At 34.7% G+C, this 22,132-nt stretch overlaps 1 protein-coding gene across 1 annotated transcript in view; it reads right to left on the reverse strand.

Annotated features, from left to right (window-relative positions):
- Positions 1 to 18,984, reverse strand: part of LOC123529963 (E3 ubiquitin-protein ligase MIB2-like) — a 39,469-nt gene extending 20,485 nt beyond the window's left edge. Inside the window, exons 1-11 of the mRNA XM_053520914.1 lie at positions 18,921 to 18,984; positions 18,518 to 18,781; positions 17,662 to 17,830; positions 14,606 to 14,712; positions 14,131 to 14,325; positions 11,369 to 11,484; positions 9,267 to 9,377; positions 7,384 to 7,488; positions 5,437 to 5,701; positions 1,770 to 1,915; positions 611 to 759 (exon numbers count right to left, since the gene is read on the reverse strand). Coding sequence (XP_053376889.1) covers positions 611 to 759; positions 1,770 to 1,915; positions 5,437 to 5,701; positions 7,384 to 7,488; positions 9,267 to 9,377; positions 11,369 to 11,484; positions 14,131 to 14,325; positions 14,606 to 14,712; positions 17,662 to 17,830; positions 18,518 to 18,781; positions 18,921 to 18,984 — 1,691 coding nt within the window. The remainder of the gene's footprint in view (positions 1 to 610; positions 760 to 1,769; positions 1,916 to 5,436; positions 5,702 to 7,383; positions 7,489 to 9,266; positions 9,378 to 11,368; positions 11,485 to 14,130; positions 14,326 to 14,605; positions 14,713 to 17,661; positions 17,831 to 18,517; positions 18,782 to 18,920) is intronic.
- Between the last annotated feature and the right edge of the window lie 3,148 nt (positions 18,985 to 22,132).

Below are 22,132 nucleotides of genomic sequence, written 5' to 3' on the forward strand. Positions count from 1 at the left end.
AACATAGTGAACTAATAAAATGCCTACTCACTTTATCAATACTACTGTGAAATCATTAATATTAGTAGGGGACTAATTTTCTTGGATTTCGTGGCTGAGTCAATCACGAAATTTAATCCCAATGAACAAGTAAAATTCCCATTCATTTCATGTTCAAAAGTTGAAATCCACGAATTCATATCCTCACGAAATTGCCGTTTTGACCAAAACCACGAAATTTCATGCCCACTAAATTAAATGATTTTACAGTATTTGAAATCTACAAAATTTGGTATAAAAGAAATAGACTTTTTAGACATTTGTGAGAAAATTTCTCTTTTTTTTTCATAGTATGCACACAGACAGCCACCAATTTTGTTTACTATTATGTAGTGTCTACAAGAGAAATGCCAACATTATTTGTGGACTTTTGATGCTACGGCCAATCCAAACATGATTAAATTAGGTCAATCGCCCAGGTTCAGTAAGAAAATTCATGAGAACCCTGGCCATTTTCCTATTTTTTCTGTTCAGATTGCCCAAACCTTGATAGTTCGAGCTTATCCATTTAATAATTTAATTAAATGCCACCTCAGGTCATCGATGTTTTAATGTATATAAAGTACAATACCCAAAAGCAGCATAGTGGAGTGGGGTATCTCCCTCGTCATCCCGTGCAGACATATCGGCCCCTGACTCAAGTAGATAGGTGACCAGATCCTTATACCCTTCATGGCAAGCCAGGTGCAAAACTGTACGTCCTTCCATTTTGAAATCAACCTAAAAGTTCAACAATAAAAATACAACACAGTCAATAGATAAATACATTTATAATTGATCACTGCAGCTGTGACTGCCTGCGCCTGCATTTATCAACATTTGAAGTCAGAATTTTAGACTTCAACACACTCTAATTTTATTTTATTTATTTATTTATTTTTTTTTTTTGTTGGATTTAACATCGCACAGACACATGATAGGTCATATGGCAACTTTCCAGCTTTAATGGTGGAGGAAGACTCCAGGTGCCACTCCGTGCATTGTTTCATCATGAGCGGGCACCCAGGTAGAACCACCGACCTTCCGTAAGCCAGCTGGATGGCTTCCTCACGGGGCTTTGAAGAATTCAAAGCCCCGAGTGAGGCTCAAACCCACATCGATGAGGGGCAAGTGATTTGAAGTCAGCGACCTTAACCACTCGGCCACACTAATTTTTTTATTTTGGTTCATGTCTAATGTTTTAACATTTTGCATGGTGAAAATTGAAATAATTCAATTTTGTACCAGCAATATGCAAAACACTGTTTTCTTAATATAATCACAACTTATTCATTTTGTACTAAACAAAATTCATAGTTCAAATTAACTCTAAACTAAATGCTTAAAGTTGTATAAACAAAGAACTGTCTTACTATTAGTAAGGGTGCAAAACACTTATTTTTCTCAATTTTGTATGAGCAGTACACAAAAGCATTAAATTTTGTCTCTTTATACATTCATAGTGAACTAAATGCACTCACCATCTCAATCCAAATGAAAGCTAATCAATACATGCACTCACATACAGACAGGAGTAACACTATAGCCTACCCCCACACTATCCCCATTATCAATTACAGAATAATTATTTATAAACTGATCATAATTACAGATCTAAACTGAAGTGTAGAGATTTTTCTTTGCTACCCTGCTGGCAGAATCTCTCCAGTTCTGCCATGGTGCCAGTCTTTGTCTCAATATAAAAGTTAGAAATTGTAAGTATAAAATAAAAAAAAAAAAAGAAAGCTCACAAGTCCTTTGTTACGTTTGACCAGGTTCATCACACCCTGTAAGTCTGCCTTGGTGAATGCCTCAGACATGGCATTACCCTGACTGGATATATCCCCTTGGTTCCTCTTTAAATTAACATACATAGATCCAAAGTCATCCGAAAAAGCTGAAACGACATGATACTGCTGGACAATTTTGTAAGCTTTACAAGTCAAACAAATAATTTTAACAAAGAGTGCCAAACACACACACGAGATACGCCTGGCTGCAATTCAATTTTAACACAATTATCTCTTGTTGCCCTACCTGAAAATGGAACATAAAAATACAGTGCAACTTGCAAGCGTTTGGGTCAAGTACTTCTCCAGTTACCATGCAGGAATAGTTTTCAATGGTCAGGTCCCTGTGACCTTGACCTTTGAATTATTGACCTAGATACAAAAGGGGTCATATACTTCATAAGCCCAATCATGCTATCAAGTTTGAAAATACTGGGTCAAGTGGTTCTCAAGTTATTGAGCAGAAAACGTTTTCAAGGTTTAGGCCCCTATGACCTTCACCTTTGACTGGCCCCTATGACCTTCACCTTTGACTGACCCTAAAAACAATACTTCATACATCTACTTCATACACCCGATCATGCTCTTACTAGAAGAAACTGGGTCATGTGGTTCTCAAGTTATTGAGAGGAAACTGTTTTCAAGGTTTAGGCTCCTGTGGCCTTAATCTTTGATCTATTGACCTCCAAAGCAATAGGAGTCACCTACTTCATAAGCCCAGTCATGCTACCAAGTTTGTGCTAAGCAATATGCTCCCACTTCTTCAAAGGGGGCATTAAAAGTGGTATTTTGTTTTTCAAATTTTTTTTATTTCACTTTAGAACAAATGAAACAATTAACATTATATATACTATTCTATCTGACAATACTTTGTTTGTTTGTTTTGGGTTTAACGCCGTTTTTCAACAGTATTTCAGTCAAGTAACGGCGGGCAGTTAACCTAACCAGTGTTCCTGGATTGTGTACCAGTACAAACCTGTTCTCCACTAGTAGCTATCAACTTCTCCATATGAATCAGAGGTGGAGGACTAATGATTTCAGACACAATGGCGTTTATCAAATAGTCACGGAGAACATACGCCCCGCCCGAGAATCGAACTCACGACCCTGCGATCCGTAGACCAACGCTCTTACCTAGTGAGCTAAGCGGGCGGGCTTATCTGACAATACAAAAAGATTATTCAATTATATATATATCTATAGTTTTAAACTAAATGTTGCAACAATGACAGACAGGGATAGAAATAAAGTATTTTGTTTTTGTTCTAAAATGTTTTTGTGTATGATGAATAATGGAAAATGATAAATAAAATGAAATGATGAGGGAGTGTCATGAAAAAGAGGGGGTGGGGGTGTGCTTCTAATTGTAATATATATATATATATACAAAAAAATATAAAAGTGGTATTTTAATGCAAGTGGTATCTTAATGCAGAACTATTCTCTTTATGTAAGTGTTCTGTTAATTCAAGTGGTCTCTTAATGAAAGTGGTCTCTTAATTCAAGTGGTCTCTTAATGAAAGTGGTGTCTTAATGTAAGTGTTCTGTTAATTCAAGTGGTCTCTTAATGTAAGTGTTCTGTTAATTTAAGTGGTCTCTTAATGAAAGTGGTGTCTTAATGTAAGTGTTCTGTTAATTCAAGTGGTCTCTTAATGTAAGTGTTCCGTTAATTCAAGTGTTCTCTTAATGAAAGTGGTCTCTTAATGTAAGTGTTCTGTTAATTCAAGTGGTCTCTTAATGTAAGTGTTCTGTTAATTCAAGTGGTCTCTTAATGTAAGTGTTCTGTTAATTTAAGTGGTCTCTTAATGAAAGTGGTGTCTTAATGTAAGTGTTCTGTTAATTCAAGTGGTCTCTTAATGTAAGTGTTCTGTTAATTCAAGTGTTCTCTTAATGAAAGTGGTCTCTTAATGTAAGTGTTCTGTTAATTCAAGTGGTCTCTTAATGTAAGTGTTCTGTTAATTCAAGTGGTCTCTTAATGTAAGTGTTCTGTTAATTTAAGTGGTCTCTTAATGAAAGTGGTCTCTTAATGTAAAAGGTCTCTAAATGAAAGTGGTCTCTTAATGAAAGTGTTCTGTTAAATCAAGTGGTCTCTTAATGAAAGTGGTCTCTTAATGTAAGTGTTCTGTTAATTCAAGTGGTCTCTTAATGAAAGTGGTCTCTTAATGTAAGTGTTCTGTTAATTCAAGTGGTCTCTTAATGTAAGTGGTGTCTTAATGTAAGTGTTCTGTTAATTCAAGTGGTCTCTTAATGAAAGTGGTCTCTTAATGTAAGTGTTCTGTTAATTCAAGTGGTCTCTTAATGTAAAAGGTGTCTTAATGTAAGTGTTCTGTTAATTCAAGTGGTCTCTTAATGAAAGTGGTCTCTTAATGTAAGTGTTCTGTTAATTCAAGTGGTCTCTTAATGTAAGTGTTCTGTTAATTCAAGTGGTCTCTTAATGAAAGTGGTGTCTTAATGTAAGTGTTCTGTTAATTCAAAAGGTCTCTTAATGTAAGTGTTCTGTTAATGAAAGTGGTCTCTTAATATAAGTGTTCTGTTAATTCAAGTGGTCTCTTTATGTAAGTGGTCTCTTAATTCAAGTGGTCTCTTAATGAAAGTGGTCTCTTAATGAAAGTGGTCTCTAAATGTAAGTGGTCTCTTAATTCAAGTGGTCTCTTAATTCAAGTGGTCTCTTAATTCAAGTGGTCTCTTAATGAAAGTGGTGTCTAAATGTATGTGGTCTCTTAATTCAAGTGGTCTCTTAATTCAAGTGGTCTCTTAATTCAAGTGTTCTCTTAATGAAAGTGGTCTCTTAATGAAAGTTTATTTATTTATTTTATTTTGTTGGGTTTAACGTCGCACCGACACAATTTTAGGTCATATGGCGACTTTCCAGCTTTAATGGTGGAGGAAGACCCCAGGTGCCCCTCCGTGCACTATTTCATCACGAGCGGGCACCTGGGTAGAACCACCGACCTTCCGTAAGCCAGCTGGATGGCTTCCTCACGTGAAGAATTCTACGCCCCAAATGAGGTTTCGAACCCACATCGATGAGGGGCAAATGGTTTGAAGTCAACGACTCTAACCACTCGGCCACGGAGGCCCCTCTTAATGAAAGTGGTCTCTTAATGTAAAAGGTCTCTAAATGCAAGCTGACTCTTAATGCAAGTTGTACTATATCTTTATGTCCCATTTGCAATTAGAGTAATAAGAGAAAATTGTGTTTAAATTAATTTGCAGCCACTGGTGTATCTTATGACTTTAGCACTCTTTGTTTAATGCAAGTAGTCCCTTAATGACATTGATCTCTTACCAGACATCTTCTTTCAAGTAGGTCTGACTGTATTCAACATTGGAAACACTTGTATGTTTGAAAACATGGAAAATAATGCTTAGTTATTGAGAAACATGGCTAACTTTTTTGACAATAGGCCTGTAAAATTATTTGAAAATATATACACTTCTACCATAGAATAAAATGAATGCAAACAATTTTAAGTTGCTAAAATGGTGCTTTTGGTAGAACACTTAGATCTGAATAAAGTTTGCAACTGTAAAAATGTCTTCCCATTAAATTTAGTACAATTACATAAACATCTGCAGTATATACAAATAATTTCTGTAGAATGTAGATGTAAACATGATATATTACCTTTCAGGTTTTGCTTCTGACCACCCTTGTCATCATCAGGATTACATAATACCTTCCTGCCGGGAACCATGTCCCCTTCTGGTTCCAAATCCTCATCCTCGTCCTCACTGTCTGACACTGGCATGGGTGGTGCCTTACTGGCCAATTTCGGATCATCCACGGGAGAGCAGCAGGTTGGGCTGAAGGTGTATTTCTTTCCATCAACAAGGACAATCATATCGCCGTCACCTTGTATCTTCAGCAGGCGACCTAATTTCCCACATGCCTTACAAGAAAACAGTTGTAAATGTTAATACGCTATTTCCGCACTTTATCTTCATTCTTGTTTCAGCTTTATCATAATTATACATTTTCAGTACAAATTCCTCATCATAACTTACAGTGCCTTTGGAAAGTCTTGAGACAAGATGGAAACAACTGTAAGACAGTCCAAACATACGATAAGAAATGTGCTTTTTTTAATGACTATAAACTAGCAGAAATTTGTTAAACAATTACACCTTTTCTTTATAAATAATTCATTTATGCTGTAATTACTTAAGCTGTTTCTATGTGTTGAAAAATATAATGAATTTTAGGGATCAAGTTTTTATTTATCTCCAGACCTTTGGAGTGTACTGTATTTTGAACCAAATGAAATCAAAAACACACAGTTCCCTAAATCAGGGAATGTCGTATGCAGTAAAACGTGTGTCAATGCTTTACATTGGGCATGTGAAAGAACCAAACGAACTGCTTTAGTTCATTTGTATCTCAAACTTTCTTCACTGAATTTAACAACGCGAGTGAAATGTTGGGCGCACCGAAATGTTTACGAGTAGACTGAAATGAACGCGACTGAAATCTTCGAGTAGACTGAAATGAACTCGATTGGAATGAACGTGATGATGTGTGAGCCGTTCGACTTTTAAGAACATTTCCGATATTTTCGTTCCGCGAATCGGCTTGTTATTAGTGGTAGGCTTTAATTAATGTTCAAAACCCGAAGACGGTTAAGACATTTTATTCCCAACATATTTCTATAGTCACAAAGCACTATGACCAGTTTGTAAATTTAAAAGACCTTTACAAAAATAAACAGTTTATAAACTTTCTCTAAATATAATCAAACTAGATATCAACCTTTGAACCATAAAGTGTCAACTGTCACCTAAAGGAACAAAATGGCCCATTAAATAGAATTGGATCTCATTAGAAAATTAATGTAAGTTTATAGGTTTTATCCTAATAAAACTAGATGTGTGTCCATAGGACACTAGGGCCCTCAATGCCTGTCACTGTATGCATATTTTTGATGAAGTCAAGGGCCATAACTTTAGTCTGACTCTGTGAAATCCCAGTAAAAATATAAGGTGCACAACTTCACACGCTGAATAACAATCCTGTAAGGTTTGATGACTCTAGGTCAAAAACTTTTTTGAGATATGCAAAACACAAATTCACATGGACAGAGATATATGAACAGCAACTCTAAGTGCTCCCAACGTTTTTAATGGTCCAGATATTCACACAGAGAAAAATACATTTTTGGCCATAATATTAACATTAATAAAGACACCTTAAAATGAAATGATGCATAACTTATCTTGACCTTGTGAAATAAGGCTTTATTCAGGAAAAACACTGTAACAGTTACAGATTTAGTGGATGAAATTGTAACTAATTTAAACCCTTACTCTGCTAAATTTCTAAAATGGACTGGTCCATCATTCAATTTGGGCAATACCATTTATTATTCAAAGGGGTGCTCACTGAAAATTAACTGACTGAATAGCAAACAGTGCAGACTATGATCAGCCTGCACATCCTTGCAGGCTGATCTTGGTCAGCACTGGCCGCAAAGGCAGAATCACTTGCCGCCAGCAGGCTAAAGGTTAAATGATAACAAAAAGTCATTATAAAAATGTATATTTCCTGACAGAAGTTTATCTTCATGACATCACTTACATCTTCCATACTTTTCTCAACTCCACCATGACCCTCCTGAAGTTTCTTCAACAGTTTCTTGTCTTTGATAATATCTACAGCATCTCCCTCTCGGAACCCTCCTCTCTGGAAAAAGCAGACCACTTTAAAAATACATGTAAATATAAACAATCTGTTAACCCTTACCCTGCTAAATTTCTATAATGAACTTGTCCATCTTTGAATTTAGACAGTGCCATTAACTGTTAAAAGGGGTGCTTACCAAAAAGATACTGACTGAATGGCGAACAGTGCAAATCTTGATCAGACTGCATGAATGTTCAGGCTGATCATGATCTACACTGGTTGCAAAGGCAGAATGTATTGTGTCCTGCATGATAAGGGTTAAAATGTTCAGCATGTAATAAATAAGTGCTTTCTAAGACAGTCACCCGTTATATCTAAATTGATACACAAAGCTGTCACATGAATTTTGAATTGGACTACAAAAAGACTGGATTTAAATTATCTAAATTATGGAAAATGTGTCCCTAAAATCACATTTTCTACAGTGCAGTCTTAGCAACAAAGTGTAAATTATATGAGCCGTGCCATGAGAAAACCAACATAGTGGCTTTGCGACCAGCATAGATCCAGACCAGCCTGCACATCCGCGCAGTCTGGTCAGGCTCCATGCTGTTCGCTTTGAAAGCCTATTGGAATTGGAGAAACTGTTAGTGAACAGCATGGATCCTGACCAGACTGGGCGGATGCGCAGGCTGGTCTGGATCCATGCTGGTCGCATACCCACTATGTTGGTTTTCCCATGGCACGGCTCATATAGTAACTGTTGGAAGCTCTGCTATAAGTTTTCATATATTCAATATAACAATGTAAATTCAAAACTCAATACAGTCTTGTTAAAACCTGTTTTGCTTTATTAAATTTCTTAAGTTAATATACAATAAGAGTTTCTACAACCATTTGTGACTTTAAAATGAAGCTACAAAATGTACATTGAACCATGCAGATCTGACAAAAATGTATAAATTAATACAAATAAAGTATTTTTATTACTGTAAAACATTTATGCAATGGGACTATATTTTCACCGACATATGCATGTTTCATTCACAAAGTTTTTTAAAAAAATGGCCACCATCAAGATCAGATAATATTCACGTAATGATATATCTCAGATTTAATTTTCAGAAAGTTGTGAATTCTACATCACATGAAAAAAGTAGGACATGTAAGAGCAAAATTGCTACATTAAGTTTTCGCATAATTAAAAATATTCAGTTCACTTCTTCCAGACAATAGACTGGCAATGAATAAATTTAACTACTTATCTGAGACAGTGCACACTGTGTATCAATATATGAGCCGCGCCAAGAGAAAATCAACATAATGGGTTTGCGACCAGCATGGATCCAGATCAGGATCCATAGTGTTCGCTTATGGTTTCTCTAATTGCAATAAGCTTTGAAAGCGAACAGCATGGATCCTGACCAGACTGCGCGGATGCGCAGTCTGGTCTGGATCCATGCTGGTCGCAAAGCCAATATGTTGGTTTTCTCATGGCGCGGCTCATATAAATTGCCACTCAGTTTGATACAGTACAACAAAAGTATAAAAGCTATGTAACTTCTAAATGGAATTTATAAAACAGTTCGTGACAATAAGATATTCAATATATACCCTACACAGTTCTTTCTTGGAAAGAATGTGTTAACTACCATTGGGATATTGAACATACGCTTTATCACCTCCAAACCGGATTTCAAAAACAGTTCCTGACATACCCTATAGAGTGCTGCCTCAGCAACAATGTGTAAACTGTCATTCTGATATTTTACATGTGCAATATAATCTCCAAATAGAATTTCTACAAGTTTCTGATCATAAAATATTTCAATACGTACCCTATACAGCGCAGCCTTCGCAACAATGTGTAAATTACCATTCGGGTACTGTACACGTGCCATATCCCCTCCAAACAGAATTTCTACAACAGTCCCAATCTCGTTCACACACTGTAATAATAAACAGAACCTTGTACCCATCAGTCCAATGAGGTACATACCGGTATTTTAGATTCTGCAACAATATCTTTAGCGAGTGAGTGAGTTGGTTTTTACGGCGAATCGACACAAAACGGTCATATTATTTCTGATAAAAGTCTTTCATGATGTAATGGTCTCTCTCCTCAGCTGCTAAGCACATGACAAATATTCATTCAAAATATAAGTCTGAAATCCCTGGTGAAGACCTTTAATTTTACCACCTTTTAGTTTCTTAAAGGCACTGACCTCCAGCTTGTACGACAAAAAAAAGGGAAATTAGATATCATTAAATTATTGCTATATTCCTTGTAAAAGCTTTGTAAATTAGTTACTGACAGATTATGTTATGGAAAGACAATTAGAACATTAAGTTGTTTACTAAATTTTCCATTCAAAATTGAAAAGCATTTGTAACAGGGTACCATAGGTTAGATGCCTTAATTATAAAGCTTTATGTTTAATAGTCATTAAGTAAGATTTAGTAATTTTCTTATTTTTACAAAAATCACGAGACCATTGTAAAGTAATTCAAATATATTATTCCTATTTCTGACTTTACTGTTTCATTATATCACCCACATTTGCCATAAACTTCTGAAAAATAGTCAAAACAATTTCAAAAACTAAAATCTAATATCAAATGATGAGAACAACGATTTATCAACATCCTGATAAAATGTTTGTAGTGGCAGATTTTAATGGGAGACCGCCTCGATAGCCTAGTGGTAGTGCGTCAGCTTCGAGTGCAGGAGGTTGTGGGTTCGATCCCCGGCCGCGTCATACCAAAGACATGAACAAGAGCTGTCGGAGGACAGCAACGCTTGACTATTCAACAGCCTTGTCGACTGAATGAATACGAAAGTCGAAAAAGGGGCAATATTTAAAAAAAGCAAAATTGGGTTATGGAACCTGCATAGTGCTTATCAGCTCATGACAGTGGACAAGTGTGTGAAGTTTCAATCCATTCCCATTAGTGGGTACTGAGATACCAGCTTACATATAAGAATTTAACCCAAAACTCCTAAGTTTAAAAAGGGGCATAATTTTGTAAAATGCAAAGTTGAGTTATTGACCCATTGCACTGCATGTCATATCATGACAGTGAACAAGTGTGTGAAGGTTCAATCCTTTCCCATTAGTGGATACTGAGATACCAGCTTACATACAAAACCTTAACCAAAAAATTCTAAGTCGAAAAAGGGGCATAATTTTGTAAAAAAGCAAAACAGAGTTATGGAACCTGCTTTGTGTATGTCAGATCATGACAGTGAACAAGTGTGTGAAGTTTCAATCCATTCCCACAAGTGGTTACTGAGATACCAGCTTACATACAAAACCTTAACCAAAAAATTCTAAGTCGAAAAAGGGGCATAATTTTGTAAAAAAGCAAAATAGAGTTATGGAACCTGTGCAATGTAAGTCAGTTTATCACAGTGAATAAGTTTGTGAAGTTTCAATCCATTCCCACAAGTGGTTGCTGAGATACCAGCTTACATACAAAACCTTAACCAAAAATTTCTAAGTCAAAAAAGGGGCATAATTTTGTAAAAGAGCAAAATAGAGTTATGGAACCTGTGCAATGTAAGTCAGTTTATCACAGTGAATAAGTGTGTGAAGTTTCAATCCATTCCCACAAGTGGTTGCTGAGATACCAGCTTACATACAAAAACTTAACCAAATCGGGACACGGACGCCGACGCGGACGCCGACGCATGGGCGAGTCCAATAGCTCTACTATTCTATGAATAGTCGAGCTAAAAATGTACCAGTAGCTCCCTTGCTTGGCACTCAGCATTAAAACTGGCCTCTTCTCTCATACCCTCATGGCGATGGATTCCATCAGGAATGAGGTATCAAGAGTGATTAATATAAGTTGTAGAACTTCCTTCACAATCAACCTAAATAAATTATGTATAAACTAAGAGGAGACCACTGCATAGGAAACTGACATTACACCTTACCTGTTTCATGTCATCCTTCCAGCCTCCAGGGATGTTACCTTTCTTCTGTGCATCCTGAAACTCCTTCAAGCTCATGTTCACAGACACCTTGTCTCCTGTTTTCACCTTTATTATCCCTGGAATAATGAAAACTTAACTAGGCCAAATCTGTTTTACACAAACTCCTTTTATGTCACTCTTACAATTGAATTGTTGTCAATCTTTGAGAAACAAACTTCCATTTTATCATACAAAAATATGTATGAACCCCTTTATGGTGATTTGTCAAATATTTGAACAATTGATAGATATATATTTGATAAGGAAGTCAATGGTTTACTGGTTAACCATTATTTGATTATCAGTTTGTTAAATCAGTTACTGGCAAACTGCATTTTTTCTTTCAAATAGTTAAATTTTAAAATGTCAATAAACAAGACAGCCAAGATGGTCCTAAGTCGCTCACCTGAGTAACATACAATAACAGTGTTAACATGTTTTACCTAGTGATTTCATGGAGACAAATATTCTGACAAATTTTCATTAACATTGGACCAAAAAAACATGGCCTCTTGAGTGTAAACAAGCTTATTCTTTGATTTAACCTGGTGACCTTGTTTTTGACCCTACATGACCTTGTGTGTAAGCGTGGTTAAAATCAAATATAAAATGTCACTTCTATCGTGTCCACAAGGTAAAAATTAACAAATTTTGGCTCTTTCAGGGGTCAATCTGGGGCCGTAACTCTGGAACCTATAATTGGATCTGACAGATTCATCATGGAATCCAAGATTTATTGTTGTTGAAGATATTTTGCAAGTTTGTATCAAATAAAACCATAAATGAAGTCTCTATATGGCTGCAAAAGCCAAAATAGCAAATTTTGACCCTTTAAGGGGCCATAATTCTGGAACCTATAACGGGATCTGGCAAGTTTTTGAAAGGAACTGAGATATTATGCCAATACAAGTTGTGTGTAAGTTTGATAAAAGTTGATTGCAAAATGTATTCATTATAGTGCTCACAAGCCGAAAATAGCAAATTTTGGCCCTTTAAGGGGCTATAACTCTGGAACACATGATGGGATCTGACCAGTTTTCGAAAGGAACCGAGATCTTATGCCAATACAAGTTATGTGCAAGTTTGATTAAAACTGATAGCAAAATGTGGTCTCTATTATGTTCACAAGAAAATGTGAACGGGCGACGGACGGACGAAGGACAAATTGCGATCACAAAAGCTCACCCTGTGACAGGTGAGCTAAATATGGTGGTTTAGAAATATTTTAATTTCAAATCAGCAGTCCTTTTGCAATCAAGTCTATTTGACATGTGTCCATCATTAAAAGCCCCAAAGGGTGTTAAGTCGCTAATCTCATCTCCATAGTCTGACATGAAGGAATAATGGGTTTGTACTTTTCAATAAATTAAATGTACAGATTACTAATTGCTCATCAGCAACACATGTTTGACCATTGGTGACTTAAACCTGGCTAATAACTTTTCAGACCATGTCCATTCTATGATATATAAATACCCTTTCACTAAATATCATACTTGAACACTTTTGGCATGGAAATAGTGAAACCATTTCCCCGATACATTTCCAAAACTTTCAATCAAACATCAGTGAACTAACTCATTAATATATCAAAGCTTTCAGTATGCATTCTCCTTCTGCAGTCATCTTGAAATTCTTGATACAAATAAAATACAATTGCTTCCCATCCAAGTTACTAGATGCCCACGGGCAACATGTTGAGCCCACCAGCTGTCACATGGTTGTGAACATTTGTGCCAAGTTACATCAAAATTCCTCCATGCATAAAGAAGAAATGCTCCAGACAAAGTCAGAATTTAACCTTCGACCTCCAAGTTTGACCTTAACCTTTGAGATAGGAATCTGCGGTTTGCAAATGACACTCCAACTCACTGAGGTTAACATTCATGCCATATATAAATGAGATTGCTCCATGCATATCAAAGTTATGGTCTGGACAAACAAACAAACAGATGCACGCACATACACTGAACAGCCGTTTGGACAACTGTGTCTTCACTTCTGCAAGCGGGCTCGACAAAAAATGTTGTATAAAGAAGTGACAGTGGATATCTCAAATGATAATGAGTTCCGAATATACTGTTTTAGCGGTGTCAATGTAAAATAGTGATCTATCAAGAGAGAAATAGATGCAGTATATTTTATTCAATTAACCAGTTTACCATTTGAAAGACTCTATTGTTGACTGCTTTTTAGGTTAACAAAATATTGACATTCCTAATACATATATTCTAAAAACTTCTGTACGAGCTATTGACTAGACTTTTTTCAAAATTAAAAGCGGAAATACTTCAAATGTGTGCAAAGAAACAATTAATCAGTGTAAATGTTTTTCAAACTATGACAAAAATGCATTGAATATTTTAACTAACACCCTTACTTAAATGAGTTTTGAAATAAGTAAAACTCAAAAGACATATAATGGAAAAATATTTCATCAGTATAATTTTACTCTTTTTTTCTGCCAAATGAATATTTTGAGACTATACAAACTTGAAAATTGCAAATTGAAAAGGTAAAATACATGATTTCATCTATTCACTAGGACTAAAAAAAAATTAGTAAGGATAATACTAAGTAAATAAGTTATTTCAGTGACATGTGTATAATGTATAAAAAAGCATGTAATAAAATCTATAAGGAGATCCTTTGGAAGCATAGAATGCAACCAAGGAAAATAACTGCAGGCTTGGTTTGATCAAGTATGTTTATGAAACTCTTACCTATAACTGGCAGATGATCTACATACACTTTGCCTCCCTTGCTTACTTTTGATGCAACAACGTCAACAAATCCCCCAACACCGAACCTGTACTCTTTCACATCATGCCCGATCTCCCACTTTACACGCACCCAGGCATTTGCCAGTCCATCTTTTTCATCGACAAATGCCATGACAACGCCCTTCCCGGAATCACCTACATAGTAAAAAGTTATTTTTATTCTCAGGGATAGATCTAAACAGTCTTCTAAAGTACATGACTGTGTTTTATTTGTATTACTAAAGTACATGTATTTTATTTGTATATTGTATTGTATATAATGCACAGGGAATATGGGAAAATAAACAACTTCTGATGATGAGGTTCCTATACCATTTTATTACTATCGAAGCTATCCAGCTAATGTTTTGTATTAATGCATGTCTATAAGATGTATGTTAAGATCAGTTAATTTGTATCATAAACTGTCTTTTACCATCAGTTCCAGTGTAGTTCCAATGTGGACCTCGGATAACCTCTGACTTGTTAAAGACACCCATCAAATTTAAAAATGGAGAATTCTTCCTTGGTGGCAAATTCACTCTAAAAAGTACAGAAAGACTGGTAGTACTGGCACTTGAACACATCTTTATATAGCAAGAGTAGAAACATAACAGATGAGTAGAGGCCTGGTCTATATGAAATACCAACATCTGTTTAATACTTGCAATAATCTCATGTTTGTTGCAAGTTAAAACAACTGCAAACAATAGATATCAAAAGCAAGAATGACAAACATGACTTACTTTCCAAAATTAAAAGTATCATACCTGAGGAAAGATTCACAACTTGTCACAGTTAGTCTGTCATATCTAAGAAAAGTGTGGCTTATAACTTAAATATTACACTTACTTGTGAGAATGTGGTGTATCTTAATATGGCTGATAACACTTACATATACTGGGCCCGTCTTATCAAGATACTTTCACTTACTTGTCAAAATTAAGCGTATCTCTCCTCAGAAAAGCATAGCTGATAACTTACATATATTTCTCTTACCTCTCAAAATTTAGTGTATCTCACCTCAGAAAAGCATAGATGATAACTTAAATATAACACTTACTTGTCAGAATTTGGTGTAATACTTCTTACATAAGAAAAGCATGGCTGATAAATTACAAATATTTCACTTACTTGTCAAAATTTAGCGTATCTCACCTCAGAAAAGCATGGCTTATAACTTATATATATTTCACTTACCTCTCAAAATTTAGTGTATCTCACCTCAGAAAAGCATGGCTGATAACTTACATATTACACTTACTTGTCAGAATTTGGTGAATCTTACAAAAGAAAGCATGGCTGATAACACTTTTTATATTTCACTCACTTGTCAGAATTCGGTGCATCAAATCTAAGTAAAGCATGTCTGAAAACTTTTATATTTCACTCACTTGTCAGAATTTGGTGTCTAAGTAAAGCATGCCTGAAAACTTTTATATTTCACTCACTTGTCAGAATTTGGTGCATCAAATCTAAGTAAAGCATGCCTGAAAACTTTTATATTTCACTCACTTGTCAGAATTCGGTGTATCAAATCTAAGTAAAGCTTGCCTGAAAACTTTTATATTTCACTCACTTGTCAGAGTTTGGTGTATCATATCTAAGTAAAGCATGTCTAAAAAACTTTTATATTTCACTCACTTGTCAGAGTTTGGTGTATCATATCTAAGTAAAGCATGTCTGAAAACTTTTATATTTCACTCACTTCTCAGAATTTGGTGTCTAAGTAAAGCATGCCTGAAAACTTTTATATTTCACTCACTTGTCAGAATTTGGTGTATCATATCTAAGTAAAGCATGTCTGAAAACTTTTATATTTCACCCACTTGTCAGAATTTTAGTGTATCAAATCTAAGTAAAGCTTGCCTGAAAACTTTTATATTTCACTCACTTGTCAGAATTCGGTGTATCAAACCTAAGTAAAGCTTGCCTGAAAACTTTTATATTTCACTCACTTGTCAGAATTCGGTGTATCAAATCTAAGTAAAGCTTGCCTGAAAACTTTTATATTTCACTCACTTGTCAGAGTTTGGTGTATCAAATCTAAGTAAAGCATGTCTGAAAACTTTTATATTTCACTCACTTCTCAGAATTTTAGTGTAATATATCTAAGAAAAGCATGTCTGAAAACTTTTATATTTCGCTCACTTCTCAGAATTTTAGTGTATTATATCTAAGAAAAGCATGCCTGAAAACTTTTATATTTCACTCACTTGTCAGAATTTGGTGTATCATATCTAAGAAAAGCATGCCTGAAAACTTTTATATTTCACTCACTTGTCAGAATTTGGTGTCTAAGTAAAGCATGCCTGAAAACTTTTATATTTCACTCACTTGTCAGAATTTGGTGTATCATATCTAAGTAAAGCATGTCTGAAAACTTTTATATTTCACTCACTTGTCAGAATTTTAGTGTATCAAATCTAAGTAAAGCATGCCTGAAAACTTTTATATTTCACTCACTTGTCAGAATTCGGTTTATCAAATCTAAGTAAAGCTTGCCTGAAAACTTTTATATTTCACTCACTTCTCAGAATTCGGTGTATCATATCTAAGAAAAGCATGCCTGAAAACTATTATATTTCACTCACTTGTCAGAATTTGGTGTATCAAATCTAAGTAAAGCTTGCCTGAAAACTTTTATATTTCACTCACTTGTCAGAGTTTGGTGTATCAAATCTAAGTAAAGCATGTCTGAAAACTTTTATATTTCACTCACTTCTCAGAATTTTAGTGTATCAGATCTAAGAAAAGCATGTCTGAAAACTTTTATATTTCACTCACTTGTCAGAATTTGGTGTATCATATCTAAGAAAAGCATGCCTGAAAACTTTTATATTTCACTCACTTGTCAGAATTTGGTGTATCATATCTAAGAAAAGCATGCCTGAAAACTTTTATATTTCACTCACTTCTCAGAATTTTAGTGTATCATATCTAAGAAAAGCATGCCTGAAAACTTTTATATTTCACTCACTTGTCAGAATTTGGTGTATCATATCTAAGAAAAGCATGCCTGAAAACTTTTATATTTCACTCACTTGTCAGAATTTGGTGTATCATATCTAAGAAAAGCATGCCTGAAAACTTTTATATTTCACTCACTTGTCAGAATTTGGTGTATCATATCTAAGAAAAGCATGTCTGAAAACTTTTATATTTCACTCACTTGTCAGAATTTGGTGTATCATATCTAAGAAAAGCATGCCTGAAAACTTCTATATTTCACTCACTTGTCAGAATTTGGTGTATCATATCTAAGAAAAGCATGTCTGAAAACTTTTATATTTCACTCACTTGTCAGAATTTGGTGTATCATATCTAAGTAAAGCATGTCTGAAAACTTTTATATTTCACTCACTTGTCAGAATTTAGTGTATCATATCTAAGTAAAGCATGCCTGAAAACTTTTATATTTCACTCACTTGTCAGAATTTGGTGTATCATATCTAAGAAAAGCATGTCTGAAAACTTTTATATTTCACTCACTTGTCAGAATTTGGTGTATCATATCTAAGAAAAGCATGCGTGGAATCATGTTTGTCATTACTGTAACATTCGACACACATATCCTTGTTACAGGTAGGACAGTGGAACCGTATACCTCTCAATGGTTTCATGGAACATTCTGAACACTTAATGTTCTTGTGCTTAATTCCTGGAATAAAATAGTTTTAAATCAGATACAATGTACTTCTTCATAAAACAGAATTTTGAAATCATAAATACTTGTTGGAGAACGATTTATGCTGAATTTGTGGTTTTGCCAATTCACAAAATTAAATCCCAATAAACACAGTTTCCATTTATTTCATCTAAATGTTTGAAATCAACCAAATACTGCTCCCATGCATTGGCAAAAACCACAAAATTTAATCAAAACAAAATTATAAATGATTTTACATTTTGCAAATGTATTCTTTTTATTAAAAATAAGTCATTATGATACTGATTATACATTTATTGCACGTTATTTTGCAGAAACAGTCAAATAATTTCACTTCCAAATTAAAATACTGAGATCAAACATCTAGGATAAGGCCTATTATGCTAAGAAATATTGTATTAATAATTGAGCCGCACGATGAGAAAACCAACATAGTGCGTTTGCGACCAGCATGGATCAAGACCAGCCTGTGCATCAGCGCAGTCTGGTCAGGATCCATATGTTCGCTTTCAAAGCCTATTGCAATCAGAGAAACCGTTAGCGAACAGCATGGATCCTAACCAGACTGCGCAGATGCGCAGGCTGGTCTAGATCCATGCTGGTCGCAAATGCACTATGTTGGTTTTCTCATGGTGCGGCTTATATCATTTTTGACAAATACTGCTTTAATCTACCAACCAACTTGTTGTGTATCATAAGCCCTTAGCTCATACTGTCCACTGAAACCAGATTTGTAACTTCTTTCTTGGCCTGTATCCCACACTACCTGCACCTTATTGTCAGCTGCATTCTTTGGTACATAACTTAGGGTACCAAGATCCACAGACTTCGGGTCCCGGATGGTGGCTCGCCAATCTGGTCCTCTCACCACCCTAACACCTGGCTTCATCCATTCTGGCCACTGGCTGCCAGGATTCTTCTGTAACACAGATATACTCAAACCTTTAAATGGTGAAAGAATTAACAATGAAATCAGTATCTAATATTTATTTTGAAACTGAAATCAGTATTTAATATTTATTTTACATATAAACCACAAAGAGTGTTGGTATTCTCATTCTGTAAGTGTCTCTGTGTATACTCCTTTCAACACATACTGCTTTTGGTTCTTGCAAATAAAACATAGACCTCAGTTCAGAAGCCATCTGGTAATCAATTTGTTTATGAATTAAGTGTTTTTCAATGAAAATATTTTATTATTCTTTACAAAATAAAATGCTAAACTACATCTGATCATTATGTTGGATCATTATTTATGCTGATTTCAATGCTGTTGTTTATAGATGTCATTGTTTAAAAAACATTCCATGTTGTTGCTGTTGTTGTGCACAGTAGTTGTGCCCATATAAATATTGACAAACGCTAGTTTCAAAGATGATAAGATATTTTTTAAAATTTAAAATGTCTTTAACTATCTTCAACACAACACATATTATTTGAAGATTTGTGTACATACTGTGTCTATGAATGTTTACTTAATTTTCATAAATGAACTGAATGTCAACATGGTCAATTACAATTATGTTTAAACATTCACTTTGCAGAAAAGTCTTTAAACTTTGGCAACTTCTTTGTTTTATTCCTATTATTATTTCTCCATTAAAAAATTTGTCATGCTTCCATTTTTACCTGTTGACCAGGCAGTGAGTTAGGTGCTTGTAAGGTCTGAATTCAGACTAACATTTGTTTACTGATAAATAACAGTATTACTATAATCTTAAGCAAAGCAAAAATAATCAATTTAATTACTTCATTACATTATTGCTAAGCATAATTATCGGATGCCTTGAAAACCCCTAGAGGACAGGCTAGGTGTCTGATTACTAGACAGCTAAACACTTCCTTAATAATAAGACCTAATTAGTACCGTATATTATCTGGAACAACTGATACGGGGACTGGAAACCGGCATTTATCTTAGCTTATGCTGTCGTCCAATCGAAGCGTATGCCATAGGTTATTCTGCTATTACTCAAACACTTACGCCTTACAGTTTAACTCGTCCTTTCAGTGAAAATCTGGGAAAGCATTTGTTGATTTTTTTGTTGAAAACAAAAGTTCTGCCATGAAATTATTGCCTGCATCTGTTTTTAAACGAAAAATATCTACATTAATGTTACTTTTCGCCCTGTGTAAATGGCTAAATCTAGACATGTCTTACCCAGAGAGAAAGATGTTGTTTTTTACATGATATTTGCCTTGTTGATTCAGAGTATTTAGAACAAAAAAAATAGGACATATTTTAATGAAAATAGCAAGTCAAAACTGTAAACTGTTGCCTGAAAATATTTGTTTATGATATTGCTCTGTTCTTCACCATTTAAATGCGTGTTAAACCTAGATGATTTTCTGCAGTTTTATCTAAAAGTTCGGAATACTAAATGTAACTTCGTTGTCGGCCTTTTTAAAAAAAATATTGTTATTTTAATTTAAATACATTGTATTTTTCACACATCAGTTTTAAGATTAAATTTATTAAACTAATTTTTGGAGTTTAAACAACAATTTCGTTTGAAACATTCCCTACGTTCAAGAAGAATGTTTGTTTCTGTATGTAGAAATCTGACATTATAAACAATAATTATAATTATGGCTCTACAAGATTAAGAAAAGTGTCAGCTTTCTGTTATTTTCCAATTTTTTTATTCAAATCCAACAAAAATCGGCCCTTTGATAAAGATTTGAAGTTACATGGTAAAATATTTCTTCAGGGAAGTGAGCTCGAGTTAATTCGTAATAATTAAACATATCACCACATGCAGTTGCATGCTGTTTTTGCTTCAGAATCCCTTTAGATCAATCTCTGATCATCTAATTATCGCCACTTAACATGTGACTGGTAAACCCTTTGAACAACAAGTGTTATAGCTCCATGATTAACATGAGGTAGTATGCTAATTACACGCTAATCGATAGTGGCGAAAATAAAATATCGATCACTAACGACTGGTCGATATTTACATGTATGGACGACAGCATAATACAGATAAATGTATTGATTTATACTGAGTTTCTACTCCCCGTATTAGACCTTCCTGATATTATCAATTAAAAATATGAACAAGTTGAATTTAGACTTTAAAAATGTGTTTTAAAAATCCCAATATTTAAATATCTATGCAGATCCAGTTAAAGAAAACTTAACATTACAAACAAACTTAATGCACCAAAACATCACTATACAAATACCAATTTAACACTGATTAAATTTTAAAAGTAAAAGAGAGTAAAATCGATTGTATCTAAAGAAATTTACGACTTAATGGAAAGATAGCATAAATGTTGCTCTAAATGAGAATTATCATATTCGAACATAAAACATTACAATTGCTAAAATGTGATGCCATGTAGAAAATTGTGGGCATTAACTCAGATCGTCATACGAAGCTAGCTTTGAATCCATGAATTATACATCATGCAAACATTTACACAAGTTGCAAACAATCAAATTTCGAATACGGATGAGTTCAAAAAATTTACGGTAGTCATGCAAACTCTACACGTTTGCATTGGTTGACCGGATACCGAAAATCCGTAATGCGTTAATTGAACCAGAAATTTATGTAAAATGACATGCAAACGCATTTTCAAAAGCTTGCCCTGGAAAATTTCTACTTTTCGGAGAAATGTTTGAAGCAAGGGTAGATTTCAAAGAATAGTTTTTGTACTATATAGAATCTGATCACAAGCTGCTGCAATTACCGTTGAAGGGAATTACTGTTTGGCGTAACGATTTCTCCGGTATAATGAGGTTTCCAAACCTTTACATGAGGGGAAATATAATATAATAGAGAAAAGAACCATTGCAGGACAGCGCGGAAATGTGGGTCTGGAAACAAAAATGTTTGTCGGAATTTCCTTTGTCTGGGAGACAATTGGATAATGAAAAAAGAACTGGATGAGAATGAAGGGAAATTCTTTTATCGGATAACAATATTAATAACAGATATACTTTCACTGGTGTAGGTGCAGATGGGAATTTCCGGCCTCGAGGGTAACTGTTTAGGCGGTAACGAGGTTCCTACCGAGTTACCGCCTAAACATTTACCCGAGAGCCGGATATTCCCATCTGCACCTATTACCAGTGACGGAATCTTTTTCTTGCATACCGATATCAAGGTATAATAATAAAAATAAAATCAGTCGAACGGCTTTCTTTTTAGAACTATTTCTTATAGCAGCGTATTTAAACAAAGCGCGGGAAATCAACGTCCGTAAACAGGAAAGACGTCATGACGTTTCAAAGACAAATAACAATGTTTAGTTCCGGTTTTGTTTTATCAGTTCCAGCGT

The sequence above is a fragment of the Mercenaria mercenaria genome, chromosome 13 (assembly GCF_021730395.1).
Source record: "Mercenaria mercenaria strain notata chromosome 13, MADL_Memer_1, whole genome shotgun sequence".
NCBI lineage: Eukaryota > Metazoa > Mollusca > Bivalvia > Venerida > Veneridae > Mercenaria > Mercenaria mercenaria.